Genomic DNA, 22,522 nt, shown 5'->3' on the forward strand with positions numbered 1-22,522 from the left:
TGTGTTTGTGTGAGTGAGGCGGTGTGTGGAGGTTAGAAACGACCTGCAGAAGTCAAGTCTCTCCTTCCAGTGTGTGTATCCCAGGGATCCAGTTAGTCAGTCAGTCTTGGCGACAAGTACCTTTACTCCCTGAGCCATCCTCGCAGATAAACATTTTGGCAGGTTTAAAATCTCATCCTCGCTGATAAACATTCTGGCAGGTTTAAAAGCTAGGTTTTCATCCTGAGAACACATATGAAACACAGAACTCCCAAGAACCCACAAGCATATTCCTCTAATGGGAAACAATAGAAAAAGTTCTCAAGTTAACACAATACACTTACCAGATGAATACAGGTTTGTTTTGTTCAACCATTTTGACAAAAGGGTCTTCATTGAACCCTTCATTTATCATGTAGACTGAGATGAGGGATGCATGAGGCTGAAAGGAGTTAGTCTGTCTTGGCTATAGTGTACCATCTAGCTTGCAGATATTTCTTTCAAAGCATGTCTCACTGACATGGTTGAAGAGTCAAAGAATATATAAAGAAAGCATGGTAACCTACACAGAATCTGAATGTTTATGTCTGGGTAAGTTGAACTTAATAGTTGCAGTGATCAACTCTACCAGAGACCTGGGAAATTTGGGTCAGAATTCTCAGTCATAACTTGAAACCCTGAAATTATTAGCAGTATCCAACAACAAATTTCCCACATACCCAAATTTGCTCACTTATAACTTGTATTAATTGCAAATTAATCCACTGATTATCCTGTTTTGAAAGGTGTTTTAAAAGTGGCTTGTTTATAATAGTTCCTAGCACCACTGGAATCCAGACTGGATGCCAAATGAATGCCATTTCAAACAAAACCCTTTTTCCCTTTTTGGCAGCTGAACAGAACAGAGACACACAGTAGCTCTTGATCTGTGGGGGTTTTTTTTCTCTCAGCCTCTCCTTGTTTGGGATAGTTCTCCTCAAGGAACTTTCTTGGTTGGAAGCACTTAGCAAGAAAACAATTCTACCTCCACATCTGTTCTTTGGTTTGAAATTACCTGATAATTTTTGTTTGCTTGCTTGCTTTTTGTTTGTTTTTGCATAATTTACCCTAAACTCTTGCGTTCTATGGTCAGGATAAAGAGTGAGCAAAACTATAGTGGCTTTTGTCTGGGAGCCCTTTTCACTTAATTAGACAGGTGCTTCTAATAACCAATGAACAGGTATTACAAATCATGTCTGCATCGTAAAACATAAAAGATATTTATAATTTATGCTCTGCTGTCCTGGAAGCATTTGTGGTAGATCTAGGTCATTATCTTGCAATTACTCAAATATCTTTCCTTAAACAAAGCCCTGGATTGCCCATAGAGAGGATGAAACCACTCAAATCAGACCCTGAAGGATGGGTAGTGCAGAGAAAGAAGTGGGGGGGCATGATGCTTCACAGAGTTTTTGGCCATAAGCACAGTCCATCTTTGTGAGTGGTCCCCTGGACAAAGGGTTCTTTGTAAAGTGGATCTAATCCCTGGAGAGAGAGAAAATGATTCTTTCCTGGCTGGAAAGATGTTAACTCTTTCTTCTCTTCTGCAGTAGGGAAGGAGGTAGATTTGAGGTAATTCTTTTCCAAATGAGTTTTAGGGAGTAGTATTTAATCATTTTGCGTGTCCCTGTGACTGAGTGAATGGTGGGATCTTCTTGACTGTCTCTCTCTAGACTCCCTTTCTTCCATCTGTCTAGCACAGGTGGATCATGTCAAAGACATATTCCAATAACTATCAAATCATTAAGTGTGCTGATGTTTTGCCACAGAAATACCTTAAGACTCTTTTGCTAATCACATTTTTAAAGTTTACTTTCAGACTTTTTTTTTAATCATGGATGGCCCCAAATGAGAACTGTACATTCTCCTTGGCAATTAGTTTTGCCTAGAGAACGTTGCACTTGCATCAGCTAGAACACCCAAGAGCTAAGAGAGGAGTCAATTGAATGATAGTATGCTCCCTTTAAGAATGAAACAAGCTTTGCAACTTTGGCAAAATTTCTGTTTCTATTCAGAGGGAAAGAGAAGAGCTATTAGTGTCAAAAACCAAAGAGCTGTAAGGACCGATGGAGGCTGTGAGACAAAAGCAGAGGCAACTTTAAACCTTCCCAACAGTTTACCTGGGAGTGGTTTGAACTCCTCTGGGGTTCAGAAAGCATTTTTTTCCAAGCAAGGCTCAGGGTGGAGCTAGGAGAAAAGGAGTTTAATCAGAAGTAAATGTCAGTATTCATCCTGCTCTGTTTGGGGGAAGCCGATTAGAGGAAAAGCCCAAGTGATACCAAGAGGAAGCCACAGTGAGGGGCTGCCTAATCCATGACCTGGGGCAGCCATTCTATTACAAACCAAAGGTAGAAACTCTTTATTGTTCTGGCATTGGCAGTTGGAAATCTTGTAACTCAATCCTACTTCATCTCTGTATATTATAGATTGCTTTGTTTTCTCATGCAAAAAAATGTGTTAGTATAAAATTACTGTTCTCTCATCAGGTAAGAAAGGGCGGTGAGGTACCATTTGTGGTAATCATAGTGTTGGCTCGAACACTATGTACACAATAAAATCTTATTTTTTCTAATTGCATATTTTGTTCCTGTAATAACTGAGCTGCTTTCTATACTAAAATGTTGAATCAATACTGAATGTATCCATGGTTCAAATGAAGTATTTGGTACTTTAGATGGAACAAAATTGCTCCCAATTTGTCAAACTGCTGTCAAGATAGAAATTGGAATCGGAGGCTAATATGTTGTTTAATTTTCTTTTGTTCTGTATTTTATTTTAGGCTTAACTGAAAACTAAGAAAAAGAGAAACTGCAAAAATTAATAATACACCTGGAACTTCTAACTGATATAAAACTCCCCTGGATGCCCTAAAGGACTGAGAAAGAATGAGCTATTACGGAAGTAGCTACCGGATTGTAAATGTGGATTCGAAATATCCAGGCTATCCCCCAGAGCACGCCATAGCTGAGAAGAGAAGAGCAAGAAGGCGCCTGCTCCACAAAGATGGCAGCTGCAATGTGTATTTCAAACACATTTTTGGAGAATGGGGGAGCTACATGGTTGACATCTTCACCACTCTTGTGGATACCAAGTGGCGCCATATGTTTGTGATATTTTCCCTGTCTTACATTCTCTCCTGGTTGATATTTGGCTCCATATTTTGGCTCATAGCCTTTCATCATGGAGACCTATTAAACGATCCAGGTATCACACCTTGTGTTGACAACGTGCATTCATTTACGGCAGCCTTTTTATTCTCCCTTGAGACCCAAACCACCATAGGGTATGGGTACCGGTGTGTCACAGAAGAATGCTCTATGGCTGTGCTGACCGTCATTCTTCAGTCCATCTTAAGTTGCATCATAAACACCTTCATCATTGGAGCAGCCTTGGCAAAGATGGCAACTGCCAGGAAGAGAGCCCAGACCATCCGCTTCAGCTATTTTGCACTCATCGGTATGAGAGACGGGAAGCTTTGCCTTATGTGGCGCATAGGAGATTTCAGACCAAACCATGTGGTAGAGGGTACAGTGAGAGCCCAACTTCTACGATACTCAGAAGACAGTGAAGGGCGGATGACCATGGCATTCAAAGATCTCAAACTAGTCAATGACCAGATCATCCTGGTAACCCCAGTTACTATTGTCCACGAAATTGACCATGAGAGTCCTCTGTATGCCCTTGACCGCAAGGCAGTGGCCAAAGATAATTTCGAGATTTTAGTGACATTTATCTATACTGGTGATTCTACTGGGACATCCCACCAGTCTAGAAGTTCCTATGTCCCCAGAGAAATTCTCTGGGGCCATAGGTTTAATGATGTATTGGAGGTGAAGAGAAAGTACTACAAAGTGAACTGCTTGCAGTTTGAAGGGAGCGTGGAAGTCTATGCCCCCTTTTGCAGTGCCAAACAATTGGACTGGAAAGACCAACAACTCACCAACTTGGAGAAAACCTCCCCTGTCCGAGGATCCTGCAGCTCTGACACCAATGTCAGGAGGAGGTCTTTCAGTGCAGTTGCCATTGTAAGCAACTGTGAGAACCCGGAGGAGACAAGCAGTTCTCCACCAGATGAGTGTAAGGAAGCCCCTTATCAGAAAGCTCTTCTGACTCTAAATAGAATCTCCATGGAATCCCAGATGTAGCTCTCCACTCCAGTCCCTTACCCAAAGGCACAAAGTCATCAGCATGATTTTTAATAATATGTTAGATATGTGTTTTGCAACAGGAATAGAAAGTTGAGCAGGTTAAACTTGGCAAGTGATTAGCTGAAAATTAAATAGCTTTCCAAGGGTAAAATTTGGCATTGGTAGCAAATTTTGTGTTGGGAAATCTATCCAGAAGCTTGATTGATTACAATTAATCTCGTTATTGCATACACTTGTGTCTTCTCATGAAAATAAAATATTTATGAATGGGAGAGAAGACAGGCTGCTAGAATAGATAAAAATAGACAGGTAAGCTAAATATTTACTTTTATAGATTAGTTATGGAACAAGAGCTTATAATAATATCTCATAGCCTAAGCACAAAAAATAAGACATGTCTCAGAAGAGAAACGTGAGATATGTAAGTAAAATGAAGTGTGGCTTGAAATCCCATATTTGCCTCTCATAGTCTCTTGGTATCAGCAGGCAGAGGTGTGTCTGTGGCTTTAAGAAATTGACAGTGGTATCAAGTCACCGATTTGTTTCAGTGAGATTTGCCTAAAGTGTCATCAGTGAATGCTGGAAGCTAACTGTGTGACAGAGGAAATGGGGACATCATTATTTAGAGAAGTATTTCTCTTTTAAGTACCTTGGTGTAACCAAACAAATGGGGAAGAGAAGGGAGGTGATGTCCTTTCTCTGTGTTCCATGGAGAAGTGTTCTGTGCTCATACCCCCACTATTCTCAAGCATTTGTGAAAAGGTGGGATCACAGAGCTGGGTGCAGCAATGAGAGGCAGCTATATGCATCCTCAAACCCAAGGATACAGCTGTTGGATCCTGGTCTTGAGAGGCTGAGAGGAAAGAGTAGAGCTAGAACCTTTCCTAAAGGCAGTGAGTGAGGCAGTATGTATGGTGACTTGAGCTGCAGGCATGAACAGTATTGTGACGCAATGAAGTTGATTTGATTGTGTACTAAAGGGATAAGCTGAATATTATAGGAATGCTTAAATTTTAGGACAAAAGATAAATGCATATTCTGTTTTCATGTTAAAGGATTAAGTTAACTCCTGATTCCTTTTAGCACAAACCCAGTCTCAGACAATGTAAGCTTTATAAACTGAAGAATGATTAGGTATGGCTTGGCATGACTTGTGTATTTTTTCCACTGTTTCTGAGCTAGGAATGAATATATGATACAGCTGCTGTCTAATTTAAACACACACACACACACACACACACACACACACACACACACTTAAATTTAGTCTCATAAGTAGACTGAACTGCATCACACAGTCAAAGATTACAAAGCTAAGCAAAACAAGTCGGTATCAAAGGGCTTTTTTCTTCTCCTTCTGTAATTTTCTTTTTGTCATCCCCTCCCATTATTTCTCTGCTTCTCCCTGTTATCCATGATCAATACAGAATACTGTGTACTTTTACAAAGAAATCTTTCATTCCTGGTATCTTATAAATAAGAAATCTGTTCAAGGGGGCAAGTTAAAAACTGTTCTGAAACTTAGTATCTGCAACCAAAATCGTGTTTAACCTGTACTGCTTGGGAATGGAGAATTCATTAGTTAAAATATATAATATACCCCTGTGTTTACAAACAAACACACAGAAACACACACACACACACACACACACACACAGAGAGAGAGAGAGAGAGAGAGAGAGAGACAGAGAGACAGAGAGACAGAGAGACAGAGAGACAAAGACAGACGAAGAGAATTTGGAATAGATGAGAATAGCAATAACATGTCTAGATTAGAATGTTACCATTTCCAAACCCACAAATTATCACAATAACAATGTTTTCCCCCGCCAATTTGAATTTGTTTCTCTAGAAGGCAGGTACATTTCACTGCACTGTATTTCCTTTGCTCTGCCCTCCCATGATGCCTGTCATCAAAATGGGGGGAGCATCGATGTCTGATTAAATACATCTTGTCACAGTATGTGTTCATACCCAGAGTGGAATGTATGGTCTGCATGTCCCATGCTTCTCTAATCTTCTGTGTAGATTTATAGTTTTATAGCATGATTTGAAAACCCGACGACGACTTACTTAACAATAAAGATCTTAGAGTGATGTAAAACACTCTACACTCCTCTACTCCATGTAGTGTTGATTCTACTGCTTAGAAATGAGGATGTTGCTTCGTATGATTCATGAAACACTGTTATGGGTTTGTAAGAGCATGTGTGGCAGCTACATCTGAAGTGACAGTTGCTTCTATACACAGCACAGATTGACTCTGTTCAAAATGTACTTCCGGTTTTAAATGCACTGTTGATGATAAATGAGTCAAGTTGCATATTTTTCCCCACACATCTCTCCCTAAACATGAAATTATTCATCAGAGTTAATTAGATAGAAAACAAATTGTGGCATCATGTATCTGCCCATTGGGTACTGTGGTCTGTGTGCAAGAGAAGCCCATGAACAAAGAGAGAAATCTGGGGCAGCGGGAGAGGAAGCAGGAAAGGCAGGAGGGACTGTGCTTCTACTTGACAACTTCACCAAGCTTTGTCAAGAGCTGTCCACCCACAGATGTCCGTAGTCTCCATGGCAAAGTGGTAAGGTGGGTATTTAACAAACACTCAGCTCTCCTTTCTGCCCCTGCTAACACATTTCTAATCAGGACATCAGTGTGCTCAGGTGAAACCATGCAACAATACCTCTCAGTTTCTCTTTCAACCAGGGTGCAGGGTGAGGTGGGGATGGTATTAAATAGCAACATTCTAGGCCATTCGTTATCAATGCAGGTCTCAGTGTGACTTTTATAAAAGACTTTTATAGAGGTGGACTTAGCAGGCATATAGCCATTCACTCTTGCTTGTCACCATCTTTCTCACAGGGACTCAGACTGGATAGCTGTGGCCTTGCAGCCGTGTTGTACAAAGGGAAATGGAGCACATCACCTGTAAGACAGAGTGAAGTAATAATATCCTCCAAACACACACACACACACACACACACACACACGCACGCACACGCACGCACGCACGCACGCACGCACGCACGCACGCACGCACGCACACACACACACTCAGAAACACACACACACTCTGCAGTCTTATTCTTAAAGGATTCCATACAGGCATACAGTGTATGTGCACTTGGGTCATATTCATTCCACATTGCTTCCTCTATTTTCAGATCCCTCCAATGTACCTTGCAGAGTTCATGCCCTCTTGTCTTTTTTAGCCATTGAGTCCAGTTACTGCTGCCTGTGCCTGACTGTGTGTGTGGCCATCCACTGGAGAACGGGCAGCCACCAGAGGCCACATCACTGAAGAAAATGGACTCTCCCTGTAGCCATCAGCTATCAATCATAGCTCCTCAGCTAGATCTAGTTTTCTCTTTGCAGGAGTAAAAATAAACACTCTCTAACCCTCTAACGGTTACAGGGAGCATCATGTCTCAAAGGAATTACTTTGAAAACAAAACTACAAAGTGGAAAAAAAAAAGACATACAATTTAAGTCCAGTTTGTACTTGTACCTGACATTTGATGGAGCTGGTCACTGTGGAAATGACATATTTTCTCGGAAGTTGAGGAAATGCCATTATTATTGTAAAACAAACACAAAGGAATTACTTCTGGCCTAGAAATCCCTTGGAGATCCTGGTGGCTGAGTGATCTTGATAACAGGATTAACCAGGCCACATGTGGAGGCTGTCTTGATGTTCTCCCATCCCCACAACCCAATTTCATAAGTTCTGTGCCTTTGTGGGCCTTTTGATGGTGCTAAAGAGCTGAAATAAATAAAGGCATGGCAAGCCCTGTAGTGACAACAACAGCACAACACAAAACAAGATGATGACCCTCCTACCCTGCTTAAATTCTCAGGAGAGCTCAGCAAGAAGATATTTTTTCTCCATTTTTAAATTCAAATTAGAAACAAGATTGTTTTACATGTCAATCCCAGTTCCCGCTCCCTCCCCTTCTGTCCTGCTCCCCCCCAGCTAACACCCTACCTACCCCATACCCTTTCTGCTCCCCAGGGAGTCTGAGGCCTTCCATAGGGGGTCTTCAGAGTCTATCATATCCTTTGGGATAGGGCCTAGGCCCTCTCAGGAGTGTCTAGGCTGAGGGAGAATATGAAATGGGCTCCCAAAGTCCATACCTATGCTAGGGATATGTGCTGATCTACTACAAGAGGCACCATAGATATCTGAGGCCTCCACACTGACACCCACATTCATGGGGTCTGGATCAGTTCCATACTGGTTTCCCAGTGAACAGTCTGGGGTCCATGAGCTCCCCCTTGTTCAGGTCAGCTGTTTCTGTGGGTTTCTCTGGCCTGGTCTTGACTCCTCCACCACTCCTCCTTCTCTGCAACTGGATTCCAGTTCAGTTCAGTGTTAGCTGTGGCTGTCTGCTTCTACTTCCATGAGCTGCTGGATGAAGGCTCCAGGATGACTTATAAATTAGCCATCAATCTCATTATCAAGGGAGGGCATTTAAGGTAGTCTTTCCACTGTCACTTAGATGGTTAGTTGGTGTCATCCTTGTAGATCTCTGGACATTTCCCTAGTGCCTGATTTCTCTTTAAACCTATACTGGCTCCCCCTTTGGTGGTACCTCTTATTTTGCTCTCTTGTATTCATCCCCCTACCAAAACTTCCTGCTCCCTAATGTCCTCCTCACTCCTTCTCTTCTCCCCTTCTCATTCTCTGGCTCCTTCTTCCCTCCCCCCTACTCCCAATTTGCTCAGGAGAATTTGCCCCTTTCCCCTTCAATAGGGGATCATGGATGTCTCTCTTAAAGTCCTCCTTGTTGCCTAACTTCTCTAGTGGTGTGGATTGTAGGCTCGTAATCCTTTGCTCTATGTCTAAAATCCATATATGAGTGAGTGCATACCATGTTTGTCTTTTTGTGACCATGATACCTTGCTCAGGATGGTTTCTTCTAGTTCCATCCATTTGACTGCAAATTTCAAGATTCCATTGTTTTTTTCTGCTGAGAAGTAATCCATTGTGTAAATGTACCACATTTTCTGTATCCACTCTTCATTTGAGGGGCATCTAGGTTGCTTCAGGTTCTTGCTATTACAAATAATGCTGCTATGAACATAGTTGTACAGATGTCCTTGTTTTATGAACATGCTTCTTTTGGGTATATGCCTAAGAGTGGAATTGCTGGATCTTGTGGTAGACTGATTCCCATTTTCCTGAGGAACTGCCATACTGATTTCCAAAGTGGCTGTACAAGTTTGTACTCCCACCAGCAGTGGAGGAGTGTTCCGCTTTCTCTACATCCTCTCCAGCATAAGTTATCATTGGTAGCTTTGATTTTTAGCCATTCTAACAGGAGTAAGATGGTATCTCAGAGTTGCTTTGATTTGCGTTTCCTGATGGCTAAGGATGTTGAGAACTTTCTTATGTGTCTTTCAGCTATTTTAGATTCCTCTATTGAGAATTCTCTATTTAGTTCTGTACCCCACTTTTTAATTGGATTATTTGGTGTTTTTGAAACTAGCTTCTTGAGTTCTTTGTAAATTTTGGAGATCAGCCCTCTGTCGGATATGGGGTTGGTAAATATCTTTCCCATTTTGTAAAGGCACTCTAAGGAACCTGGGTTCTAAGCATTTCTACTTCATGGGGCTGAGCATGTAGTTCAGTTGATGGAGTGCTTGCTTGCCTAGCATGCATGATGACCTCTATTCTATCTCCAGCAAACATACAAAACAGGATACCGTGGCACAAACATGTAGCCCCAGCATTTGAGAGGTAGAGTCAGGAGGATCAGGAATCTAAGCTCATACTCAGCTATATATATAGCCTGTCCCATGCCAGTTTCAGCTACATGAAAGCATCTCTTAGAGGAGAAAAACCAGGGGTTGGGAGGTGGCTCAGTGATTTAGAGCACTGGTTGCTCTTCTAGAGGACCTGGGTTCAATTCCATGCACCAACAAAGCAGCTTATACCTGTCTGTCATTCAGTGCTGAAGGATTTGATGCCCTCTTCTGACCTGTACAGGTATCAGGTAAACACATAGCACACAGACAGAATTGCAGGCAAAACACCCATACACATATGTTTAGTATACTATCAAAATTAATTTCTGATGTCTGAGTTGCCCACAGAATACAGTGGGTTTTAAAGTCTACCTCTAAATCCATAGCTAGCAAATTCTGCTCAGCAGGAGATGCTCTCTTCCCTCTTTCTGACAGAAAGCTGCTTGCAGCAGCTCCAAAGGCTTGTAAGGCCATCACATTCCTCTGTGACTTTTAAGTTCAGCTTAGCCTGAAGACTTCTGGAAGGCATGTCTACACACCCATGGCCACCCCTCAGCCCTGCCTCTATTCTAAAGCTAGCACAACTTCCTTCTTTCTCACTCCTGCTTTCAAGCAGCTGCATAAGGCACATTCACACAGGAAACCATCTAGCTACACGCACAAAATACTAGTGGGGTTCACACAGAGCACCACTAGGGCAACCAGCAGGGAAGCACTTTAACACATTCTCTCTAAGATTCTCATGGATCCTGGGAAATGGAAACTAATGCTGCTCTGGATTCAGTTTGAATAAATCTGTGGGTAGAGAGAAAGCAAGGTCCCCAGCAGGGCCTTTTCCTGAAAAGAAACAATCCGCACTGCCATGGGGATTTTCATTCCAAATGCCTAATTCACTGTTCTTGAATCACTAAAATACCTTTATGGGGTTCTTTTAGGACTCCGTGGTTGGGTTCTGATGTTTCACTGGGGTTGAACTACTTCTTGCTTTGCTATGCCATTGTATACACCATCCCTTGGGAAGGTTCAGGATTATAGCTTGGGGCCCTTCATGCAGAATTGAGTGCCAGACTTCTGAAGTTAACTGTTTTGAATTTGGATGCACCCTTTAAAGTTCAAAAGAACTTCTGGTGGAAGAGCACCTAACATGGAAAACAAAGAAGATAAAAATAAAATTATAAACAAAATAGTCCTTGGCTTTTTGATTTTCAGCCATACTGTTTTATTCTTTTATATAAATACTGTAAAGTTGGGGTAAGAGAGATATTTCAGCAGTTTAGGAGGAGTTGGTTCCTCTTGAAGAGGACCTGGGTTCAATTCTCAGCATCTACATGGTGAGACAAAACAGTCTGTAATTGTAGTTCCTTGAATATTAAACATTCTCCTCTGCCCTTCATATCGGTACCAGGCATGCATGTGGGACATATACATACACACAGGCAAAACACTCACATATATAAAATTATAAAGAAACACATCTTTAAGATAATACTGTGAAGAAGTGTCATACCTGGACTATGCCTGTTGTCTCAAGCAAAAGCAGATAGCTCTTGGGGAGATTGCACAACTGTTGAGCATTAAGGGCCTAAGTTAAACTCTCTGAACTCAATTACAAAATTGTGGGCCACTGGCAGTGGATTTATCCCTAATGCTTGAACTGGCTTTTTAGAGCCCATTATTTTTGGAGGAATACCTTGCTTAGCTTACATGTAGGGGGGACGGAGCTTGGCCCTGCCTCAAAGTGATGTGCTAGACTTTGTTCACACCCCATGGGAAGCCTTACCCTCTATGAGGAGTGGATGGGGACTTGGGGAGGGAAGTGGAAAGGGGAAAGAGGAGGGAAGGGAGTGGAAACTGGGATTAGTATATAAAATGAGAAAAGATTGTTTTAAAATAAAAAATGTGAGCATTATAAGGAAGCATCTGTAAATGCGGAGCACAGTGAGATGGGCTGATCTGTGGGATTCATTGGCTGCAAGCTCCAGGACAAATAGAGATCCTGTCTCCAGAAACAAAGGGAACACTTGATGAACATTTAGAACTCAAAGCAGTTCTCTGGCCTCCATGTCGATCTACACACATGTTCATGTGCAACTATAGTGGTATGCCTACATGCTCACACCAAAAGGGTGTGCTTGTGAGGATAAAACAGGCAGACCGAGGTTGCCAGACTGTTTAATAAGTCTATGAATTTCATCACTCTTTCTTCCTGGGCTCAGCGGGAGACTTAGAAAACTCCCCAGGCTACAGAGAAAACTGTTATTTCGCTTTCCAGTAATCCCAATGGATGAAAACCCAAATAGATTCTATTGCTAAATCACGTAATCAGGAATGCTTTTGTTTCTCCTGATATGTTGACCCCAGGGGCCTAAGAAACATCCTTAAACACTATAGAAGAAACTTGAACTTGATATAGAAAGAGCTCCAAACTCAAGACTAGTCCCTGTGAAGTTGTCTTTAGAAAAAAATATCAGAAGTCTTCACATTTCCTCTTGAAAGACTTCATCACATATAATCCTCACTGTGACTAAACATGCTTCATTTTAATTAGGAGCACATGTTAGAGATCAATTATTTCTTACACTTCTGGTTGAGTCTCCTGATATTCCTTTGCATGGAGGAGGGAAGCCTGTCCTCAGGCTGAGTTAATGGCAGAGCTCACTCCCATCAGCTGCTGATTCACCCTTGAAGATCCTTATGACAGTGGCTCCTTTTACCAAATGCTTCTTGTGTTACAGATAAGGGACTCTTCTCTGCAAAGACAGGCAAAGAATTGAAGGGGACCCAATGATCAATTACCTGAGATCAGTCATCCCAGCTGACAAGCTGTCCTGATGCAGCTCAAGGCTGAAGTGTTAACACCTTTATAGGATAATTTTTAGATGAAAGACATAGTCTTGTCAATATCCTTTATGAATCTGAGGACATAATTTCTTATTTCTACTTTTTATTTTATTTCATTGAGAATTTTCTATGCAATCACTATATTTACACCATGTGTAACAGGTTTCAGGGGTTCTTATGTTGGTGGTTGTATTTTGTTTGGTTTCAGTGTTAAGTACTTAACCCAGGAGTTTGAGCTTGAAGAAGGCAAAAGATTGTTTGAATGGTTGGCTGAAGCATTTGTCAAAAGATAGACTGCTGAAAAGAATTGGAGATGTCTACTATCCTTTGGCCTGGAGAGTTTTCTAAGCCTCCCGCTGAGCCCAGGCAGAAAGAGTGATGAAATTCATAGACATATTAAACAGTCTGGCAACCTCAGTCTGCCTGGTTTATCCTCACAAGCACACCCTTTTGGTTTGGGCGTGTAGGCATATGCCTATAGTTGTACATGCACATGTGTGTAGTTAGACATGGAGGCCAGAGAACTGCTTTGAGTTCTAAATCTGAAGGGATTTTCAGACTCAGGGAAATTGCTATGCTGGATTGGGTGTGCTGTATAAAACCTAATCCTCCACAATGAGGAATCCCAGAAGACATGCCTTTCACTAATACTATATGACAAGACACAAAATGATGAGAGAGGCACCAGCATATTTAAAGAGCTTTGCTGTTGCCCCTTTCCTCGTGCCAGACCTTAGGTTTGGAGATACTGCTGGTAGGTTGGACAAATGAAATGCAATGGGTTTAATTGGGCCTTGAAGTAGCAGGGGCCAGGTGGCATCACTGAATCACCAAAGGCAAGGCGATCATAGTTATCGAGATGGACAGTATAGACAAATACATATAGCAATACTGGTTTATATGTAGTGATAAGAACACCTGAGTTGTATAGATGAGAGTTAGCCAAAATTTCACATCTTATTAATTGTGCAACCTGGAGCAGTGTAGCTGCCATTGATGATCTTTCTTCTTCATTTGGGGTTACTGCTGCTGTAGGAAGTAAAAAAAAAAAATGAGTGTGGAATTAAGGACTAATTGCCTAAGTCTGGATGCTATTATTTCTATTATTTTACTGAATAACTTTGGGGAATTTACTTAACCATTCTGTACACAAATTTCCTCAAATGTGAAATAGGAAAACTTATCTCACCCACTTCATGATTGTTGTGAGACTAAATGAGAAGAATATTTCTAAAGGGTTAAAACAGTGTTTGATGTGTGATGGGTGCTCATAAAATGCAAGCTGCTAATGGTATTGCCAGTAGAAAACTATGCATGTCTTTTAGTGTTTCCATAGCTTATACTCATCAGATTTTAGCAATGACAAGAGCCAGAACAAAATGAAATTAAACAACTCTATGGAGGGACTGACCTGCAACCATTTTTAAAAAAATTCACTAGTTGATGCCATCCACAGGTAAGCGATTGATGAAGATATTGGTTACCAAAACCACTTTGGGCTTTCTATTCCATGTGACATGCTTCCTCTCAGCATCAGTGTGCTGGAGAATGGTGCTTTGAGAGAGAAAATTCTACTCTACTCAGATGCATACGCTTGGAGAATAGTGTCAAACTAAAGCAGCTCTGAGATTCATCTCATACAGGACAACACTCCCACATGAAACACCAAACTAACATCAGATTAGAGCCATTATCATCAGTTCAACTCTTTTATACTTTACATGGGACACTTTCAAACTGTCCACCATTTTCCAGTGCATTGGGAAGAAGCTTTATAATCCCAAACTACACATCAGTAACCTAATATAGTGTTACCTACTGCCTGCTGTGTCTAGGTCATCTCCAAAGATCTGCAGCTCTCCTGGGAGGCTTTCAGCCACACCTACTGCACTGAATGGGAAAAGAAGCATGGAGTTCATAACAGATAGAGAAGAACAGTTCCATTCCTGTGCCCAATACTGTCCCCAAGGTGCCACCCATCTTGTTTTTTGTCTTATTGTCTTATTGTCCTGAAGCACTCCAAGTAAGGTAGGCTGACTGGCCAATGAAACCCAGAGATCCATCTGTTTTTACCTCCATAGCACTGGAATTATAAGACAGGCCACCAGTCCTGTTTCCTGCATTGCTTCTGGGAAACAAACTCAATTCTTCTGCTTGCGTGGCAAGATCTTTAAGGATTGAGCCACTGTCTTAGAAATTTTATTACTATGAAGAGACGTGATGACCACAGCAACTCATATAAAATAAAATATCTAATTGAGGAGGGTCAGTTACAGTGTCAGAGATTCAGTCCATTACCACAGTGGCAGGGAGCATGGTAGCATGTAAGCAGAAACAGTGCTGGAGGAATAGCTGAGCCTCCTACATCTTGCAGGCAACAGGAAGTCAACTGACTGTCACACTGAGGGATGCTTAAGCCAGAGGCCACAAAGCCCTCTCCCATAGTGATACACTTCCTTCAACAAGGCAATACCTCCTAATAGTGCCACTTTCCCTTTGGGGAGCATTTTCTTTCAAACCACCACAGCTAACTTCCCAGCTTGTGGCTGGCAAATTTGTAATGTTGGTTCTTGAAACTAGAACCAACATAAGGGGTTGACATCTGTCAACGGTCTCTTGTATCAGAAGAGTGAAAAAGAGGGAGACAGAAAAGTGGGCCAAAGTTACCCTTTATAATAAACCACTTCCACAATAACATCATGAATGTGTTCATGAAGGTCAAGCCCCAGTGCAATAATTCTGTGAGGAGTACATCCAAATATCTTCACACACACACACACACACACACACACACACACACACACACACACACACACACACACACACACACGCTCAATAAATCAACATTCCCTGTTATTCAAAAATATCAGTAATAATACTGTAATTCATAGACACTTGAAAGCAAAAGCTATTAACTACTGAACAGTAATTCTTTGGGTGGATAAAGGGCTCACAAAATCCCACCTCTAGAGACTTTCTTTGCAATTGATTGCTGCTGGGAAAGGAATTGTCTGTCAGTTTTCTTCAAGGATTCGGCCTCTAAGAGGATATCCACACGCTAATAGGTGGTCTTTTGCCTATGTGCATCCAGGCAGCACTAAATGAACTCAGTAGGTTTTTAAAGAAAAGGAGCACATGATGTTGGGAGGGGAAAAGCAGTCTGGGGGCATAGGGAGGACCAATGTAATCAAAGCACATGATATACATTATGACATTCTCAAAAGAGGTTTTTAAAAACAGCAATATTTATCACAAACTGTTAAATGCTCATGATTCCACCCTGCTGCAGCAGTGGATGTCTGAGGCTATTCTTCTAAATGGATTTTGATGGCTCTGCTTCCAGCATAAATAGGTTCACATCACAGGGCCACCAATGATGAATTATGAATCTGATGGAAATGGCCTAATTTCCCTGCCACGCTGTTTTAGAATATTTATAATACAGATATTCTTTAAAAGATTTCTGGATTCATTGTAGCCATCAGTTGTCATGGTTCTTTCTCATTCTGCTTCTAACCTTGACCCCTTTGTTTGTTGGGCTTCCTTCTAGAATTTTTATACTTGTTGTTTTTAGCAAATCACTGTGGTCCAATGTGTCTATGTGCCCCCTGAAAGTCACATGTTCAGATCTCAATGCCCAAGTTGATAGCAGTGGTGACAGGTGGGTGGGTCCTTGGACTAGTTAGATCAAGAGACATCACTAGGGGTATTAGTACCCTTGTAGAAGAGAAATGAGGCTCCTTACCCTTCCCAGGATGAGGGCTCAACGACAAGTTTTTTCCATGGACCGGACTCACTTTGGCTTGATCTGGACTTCTTCATCTCTAGAAATAAATTCTTACTTTTGATTAGTCAAGTATATGTTAGAATAGCCCCCAAAGAGGGAGTGCATAGCTCATGATTTCTCTTTTCAGGATTCTGGTACAATATGTATTTAACTGGAAATTTCCAGTGTCCAATTCCTCTGTGTACCTTTGGGAATCTTCATTTAATGAGTAACTAGCCAAGATGTACTCTGTAATTTATACAGTGAGAACTTGACAATTTAGTTAATGTAATAATTGTTGCCCTTGTTTATCCAAATCTGCTTCTATTGTCCCTTTCTATGACTGTGCCTGTTTATAACATCAGAATAAGGAGTATGTAAGTAACACAAAGTCTGATGGTAGAAAAGATGGCAATATTGCTTTTCCACTGCAAAGGTGGGGAACTGGTGCAGTGAAAAGAATGCAGCTAAGACACTGCACTGAAGATGTGATGAGGACAACTTACATGCAAGATATGAATCATGGGGGGGGTCATCATGCAGGCTACTGTTTTTGATGTTTCCAAACTTCATTTTCACTGTTCATGAATTTCATTCATGCATGTCATATGCTTTGGCCAACCCCCCACCCCCATCTCCTGTTTCCTGCTGTTTAATTTCTCCTCCACCACTCCTTATTTTTTCTGGCCAACTTTACACCCTATTTTTAAAAACTCACTTAGTCCACTTAGTGCCGCCTGTATTTGCATGGCTGTAGAACCATCTCCTGGAGCATGGATAGTCTCTCAGGGGCCTCACCCATGAAGAAAGTCATTTTTCCTCTTCTGGTAGCCATCACTTGTCAGTAGCTCCTCAGCTAGGGGTGGGGAATCATCTGATGTTCCCCCATCCATTGTGGGATAATAATAGGATAAATAATTATTATGGAAATGTCTCCAGTAATTGCTTTTCTATTAGAGGTTGAGCATTCTTGGTCCCTATTGTGCCACCTTGTGGTCACAAGACAACACAAGTTTTCCCATGAAGTAAATCTGGTATGATTTTTGTTTCTTCCCACTCCTATGGGGTATTTGGAGTATAAGTTACCAATAATAATTATAATCAAAATGTGACCATTCAACTCAGAAAGTAGTATGCACTGAAGGCAAGTGACACTCATCTCAGTATGAATTCCAAATACCTTATTTTTCCCTCTACTCCCTCATCCTAGGATACCTATTTATTAGAAGAAGAAGCTGGAGATGATACAAACTGTTGTTCTTGATCTACAAATACAGTCATGGAAGTCTGGATAGTGTCCATTGAGAATCTAGTAAATCATTTATCATTCTACTGATTACAAGAAAAGTAGTTGTAATTTATGTATTAATCACCAATTTGTTATATGCCATTACACAAAGGAGGAAAGAGTTTACAAAACACAATTTTCATGACTGAGTGGATTTGCTTTGTAGGTGTGTATGGAAACTACACTCTAGTACATTTTATGGACCACAAAGATCTGTGATATTTGCATATAGTGTATTGTTGTTTTGTTTTGTCTTCTAAATTTCTACTTTGTCAGTATTTGGATATGAAGAATAGAGAAAGATAGGACTATAAAAATATTATATATTAAAATCCAAAAGTAAAATGGGCCTTATATCATCAAAGCCTGTTTGCCTTGGCATACATAGTCAAGTATCAAAGTACAAGACAACAATGAAGTTCAACATCAACAGCTCTCTCCCTTTATGGAGGAGAGAGAGAGAGAGAGAGAGAGAGAGAGAGAGAGAGAGAGAGAGAGAGAGAGAGAGATGGATCTCAGGTATATTGTTCTGCTAATATTGGCTTTGTCCCTGTCCATCCATCCATCCATCCATCCATCTATCCATCTGCCTCTACCTGTTTCCTTGACATTGCATCTATCACATTCATTCTCTACTGAGATGGTATTAACTATCAACTTGACAGAATCTAGATCCCCTTGGAGACAGACCTCTGAGCATGCCTGTGGGACATTATTGTGTTAAATGAGATGGAGAAAATCTATCCATGGGGGTGGTGACCACTCCCTGACTAGAATCCTAGAGTGCATAAGTGGAGAAAGGGCTTGAGCAGCAGGATGCATTTTTCTCTATCTCTGTTTCCTGATATATTTCAAGTACTCGACACCCTTCACCCCCTTACAACAGTGGACTGTATCTTCAAATGGGATCCAGAATAACCCTTTGTCCCTTAAGTTGCATTTGTTATTTTTTTATAATCAGAGCTACAAATAAAGGAAAGTCGTGTATCTTCTTTAGTTCCTACATACTCTAGACTCATTGCATATTTTAGTTTCTCAGTCTTTTTTCTCTTGCTCTTGCCATCTTGCTTACAATAAATTTAAAATCTATGATAGATAGTCAGCGATCTTGATGTGAATCCAAACTCTTCGGAGTCCTCCATGTGGCTTTAGAAAGACAAACATGAACATTTCTGTCAATTCCTTACCCATTGAATTGGGATTAAAGTGCTTCCTATAAAAATTATGACAATTAAAATGATGCATCAAATGTAAAGGAATTGTAAATGATGCAATTATATTTTACTTAAAATGTAAGATAAAAATAAAAATAATTAAAATAAAACATAAAACTAAAAATAAGAATTAAAAAACTTCTATAAGTTAGGGAAATTGACTAATACATTGTACCTATTTTTACTTTTGCTGTATGAAAAAAGTGGGGAGTTTTTCATATCCCAAGCATGATCTTAAGAGGTGTTAACAGCTTTGTTTATAGGTCTAATATAACCGTAAACTAGAGCTGTTTCCAAAGAATTTTAAAATAGAACCTTGCACATACCTCCTTGAACCAGTCGCCTTATCAACACAACACACTGAAGTGGGTATCCTGCCTGTAGTCTCGGGTTGTTAAGTGGCAAAACTAATTAAAGAATTGTGCTTTCTCTTTCTATATTCATATCCAGAGTTTGTGGCAATGAATACAAATTGTCATCCTGTGCCAAAATGATTTCTCCTCCTGCCCTCTTCCCCTTCCTTCTCCTCCTCCCTTCCCTTGCTTCCTCCTTCCTTCTTTCCTTTGTTCCTTTCCTCACCTCTCCCCATTCACACCCTCTCCCTTTTTTAAACTTTGTGTTCCAAGCTAGACTTAACATAGCCAATAAGATAAAAAGAACTGCCATTAGCCAGTACCTGAATTTTTAAAAACAATAAAAAACATGTATTCCTATATTAAGAGACTACCATATGTTGAGTCATTCATGGACTTTATAAAGCAATAATAAACTAAATAGAAGCAGATCTTGTCATTATGTAGAAAAAGATAAAGCAAAAAAACCACATACATATTTATGTTAGAGTTACTTGTTTAAAGAAATTTGCTCATTCTTGGTACAATGGGCTCAGACACCCAGACCATAGACTGGTAAGCATGTAGAGGCCTGGAGGAACAGTTCCAAACAGCTATAAGTGCCTGAAGCAGAACCAGAGAATCTGGAACAGGAGCAAAAGTTGTTTTGACTGGGATGTGTTTCAGTAGCTAGTTGATACCAAATGGGAGCTAAAAGTAGAAAGAGTACGTGTAATCTTGGAATTGTGGCAAATGGTCAGACCTGAAGTTATAAATTAAAAAGCTATTTGCATAATTTCTTGTTTAACAATGCAGGTCTGGCTTGGATCTCCTAAAGATCAAATAGCAAAAGAGAATCATAGAACTCTAAAGAGCCAGTGCCCAACAACACTCTGTGGTTTAGGTGCAAAATGTTCTCACTCTGGAGTAAAGATAGAGTAATTGTGTATTTCCCCATGTCCCCTCTAATAGAAGGAAGTCTTGCCTTGGCCCTTGTGTGTGAGCAACACACACAACATATATAAGATTATAGAAAAATAAGACTCTCTATATTTTGTATTGCTGATTATTGAGATCAGGGCTTCGGAACACGACAGATAAATGCTCTACCACTGAGGTACAGCCCAGCTTTGGGAGTCAGTATTTCTTTCCTTCACTTTTGTTTGCTTTGACGTTTAGTTCCTAAGAGCTTATCATTTGAAACAAGCACCTAACTTTCTATGTGATCATGTTTCGTTTTTATGACACATGTGGTAAGGCATCTGTGAGAGAAAATTGATTTTATCTGCTACCAAAACATGAACTGTACAAGCATCTAGAAATAAGTGGCTAGGCCTCCATATGACTAAAGACTTTGGTAGCTGAGTGAGCAAGAATTTCTAACCCTGACATAGACTCTAGCTCCTCCTTTATTGGGTCAGTTATTACAGTCAGTTGTTGAAGGGAAATTTGCAAAACATGTTTGGATTCTATCAGAGATATTTAACTCAGCCCACAGCTCCATATACAATTTCATATATCACTTAAAAACATAATTAAATGAGTCTCGGTAGTGAATATGTGACTTACAGAAAAATGAATCTTATTAAATCAAACTGTAAATGAGGGGGAGGCAGTGGATGACATGGATTGGTACCAGAGATAAACAGCAATCAACTGGTAAAAGAAACATCTATCAAATGTTTGCTCTTCTTCCTGATGATTTAACATTTTTTTTCCATCTAAAAATGTGAATTTTTTCCCTTACACATTGCTGTGTAAGTTCAAGTTGAATCTTCAGTTAAAACCTTATTCCTATTGTAAAGCCTATTTATTATTATATTCTAATCAATTGATCATTTTCCCTGATGACTTTTGGGAGGCTGGAGAGGAGTTAAGGAAGCATATTTTAGTGGATTTAGAGCAATTGCCTTCATTTGTTGTGTACTTTTCCATACCAATTTAGTACAAAGCTGTTTTAATTTGGGCTTTTAAATGTATTTTTTTGTGATTTCAAAATCCACTCTCACAGAGCATATGAAATTAGATAAAAGAGGCTCCCTTTTCACTGGCAAAGCTGTCAACAGGGATAGTGGTAGATTCCAGTCTTGTGCCAGCCTTTTCATGATGTAGAATGTGTGTGAGCATGTATTAGGGTATGCATTGCAGCTATTGTGGTGACTGATGAATAATAGTCCAGGTGTGACTTAAATGAGTTATATTGTAAACAAAAACTGAAATGCATTTGTTGTGCTTTCCATATCACAATTTAATATTTGGTTTATAGTAAAGTTGCTACGTGGTAGATTTAGCATTTCATTGACTTTTGTTAAGTCCTGTGTTGGCTAAATTTTTGGGGGAGTGGGTTCAAGACAGGGTTTCACTGTGGCTTTGGAGGTTGTCCTGGAACTAGCTATTGTAGACCAGGCTGGTCTCAAACTCACAGAGATCTGCATGCCTCTGCCTCCTGAGTGTTGGGATTAAAGGTATGCACCACCACTGCCCGGTTTTGTGTTGGCTAATTTTGATTGTTTTCATAATTGTTGTCAACTTGACACAAACCTAGACATAACTGGGAAGAGAGAATCCTAACTGAGGTATTCATTCTATCAGAAGGACTCATGGGCATGTCTATGAGGGCATTTTTGTGACTGGTGATTGATGTGGGAGGACCTAGCCCACTGTGGGTGACACCATCCCTTGTCCAGGACTGAATAAGAAATGTATCCCAGCAATTCAGAGAAAATATGACAATAAGCAACATTCTTCTGTAGTCTCTGCTTCAGTTTCTGCTCTGAATTCCATCCAAAAGGGACTGAAACCAGTAAGTCAAACAAATCCTTTCCTGTCCAGGTTGGTTTTGGTCAATGTTTGTCACAGTAATTGAAAATAAAGTAGGACAGTAGTGAACTTGATCATATCTGGGATCAACTAAGAGACATAACTCTTGGAGGGACTGTAGGGCATTTCTCGATAGCATTGCTGAAGACCAGAAGCTCTCCAGCATCCCTGCAAGCCTTCAGCACCAGATTGGAACTTTTGAGGCATCCAGCCTCTTGGTCTGAGCAACTACTGAGTTCTTAGCCCGTGGAGTGTGCAGAAACCCATGTCTGGACTATGAAGCTTGTTATCAGTTAAGATAATCTAATAAACCCCCATGTACTATATATCAATTCTACTTTTC

At 40.5% G+C, this 22,522-nt stretch overlaps 1 protein-coding gene across 1 annotated transcript; it reads left to right on the plus strand.

The window, feature by feature from the left end:
• The first annotated feature begins 2,903 nt into the window (after positions 1 to 2,903).
• On the plus strand, positions 2,904 to 4,163 carry Kcnj16 (potassium inwardly rectifying channel subfamily J member 16). The gene has a single exon (XM_035447214.1). It carries the CDS (start codon positions 2,904 to 2,906, stop codon positions 4,161 to 4,163), a length of 1,260 nt encoding a protein of 419 aa, XP_035303105.1.
• Positions 4,164 to 22,522: the final 18,359 nt, after the last annotated feature.

Source organism: Cricetulus griseus, chromosome 7, assembly GCF_003668045.3.
Source record: "Cricetulus griseus strain 17A/GY chromosome 7, alternate assembly CriGri-PICRH-1.0, whole genome shotgun sequence".
Classification (NCBI taxonomy): domain Eukaryota; kingdom Metazoa; phylum Chordata; class Mammalia; order Rodentia; family Cricetidae; genus Cricetulus; species Cricetulus griseus.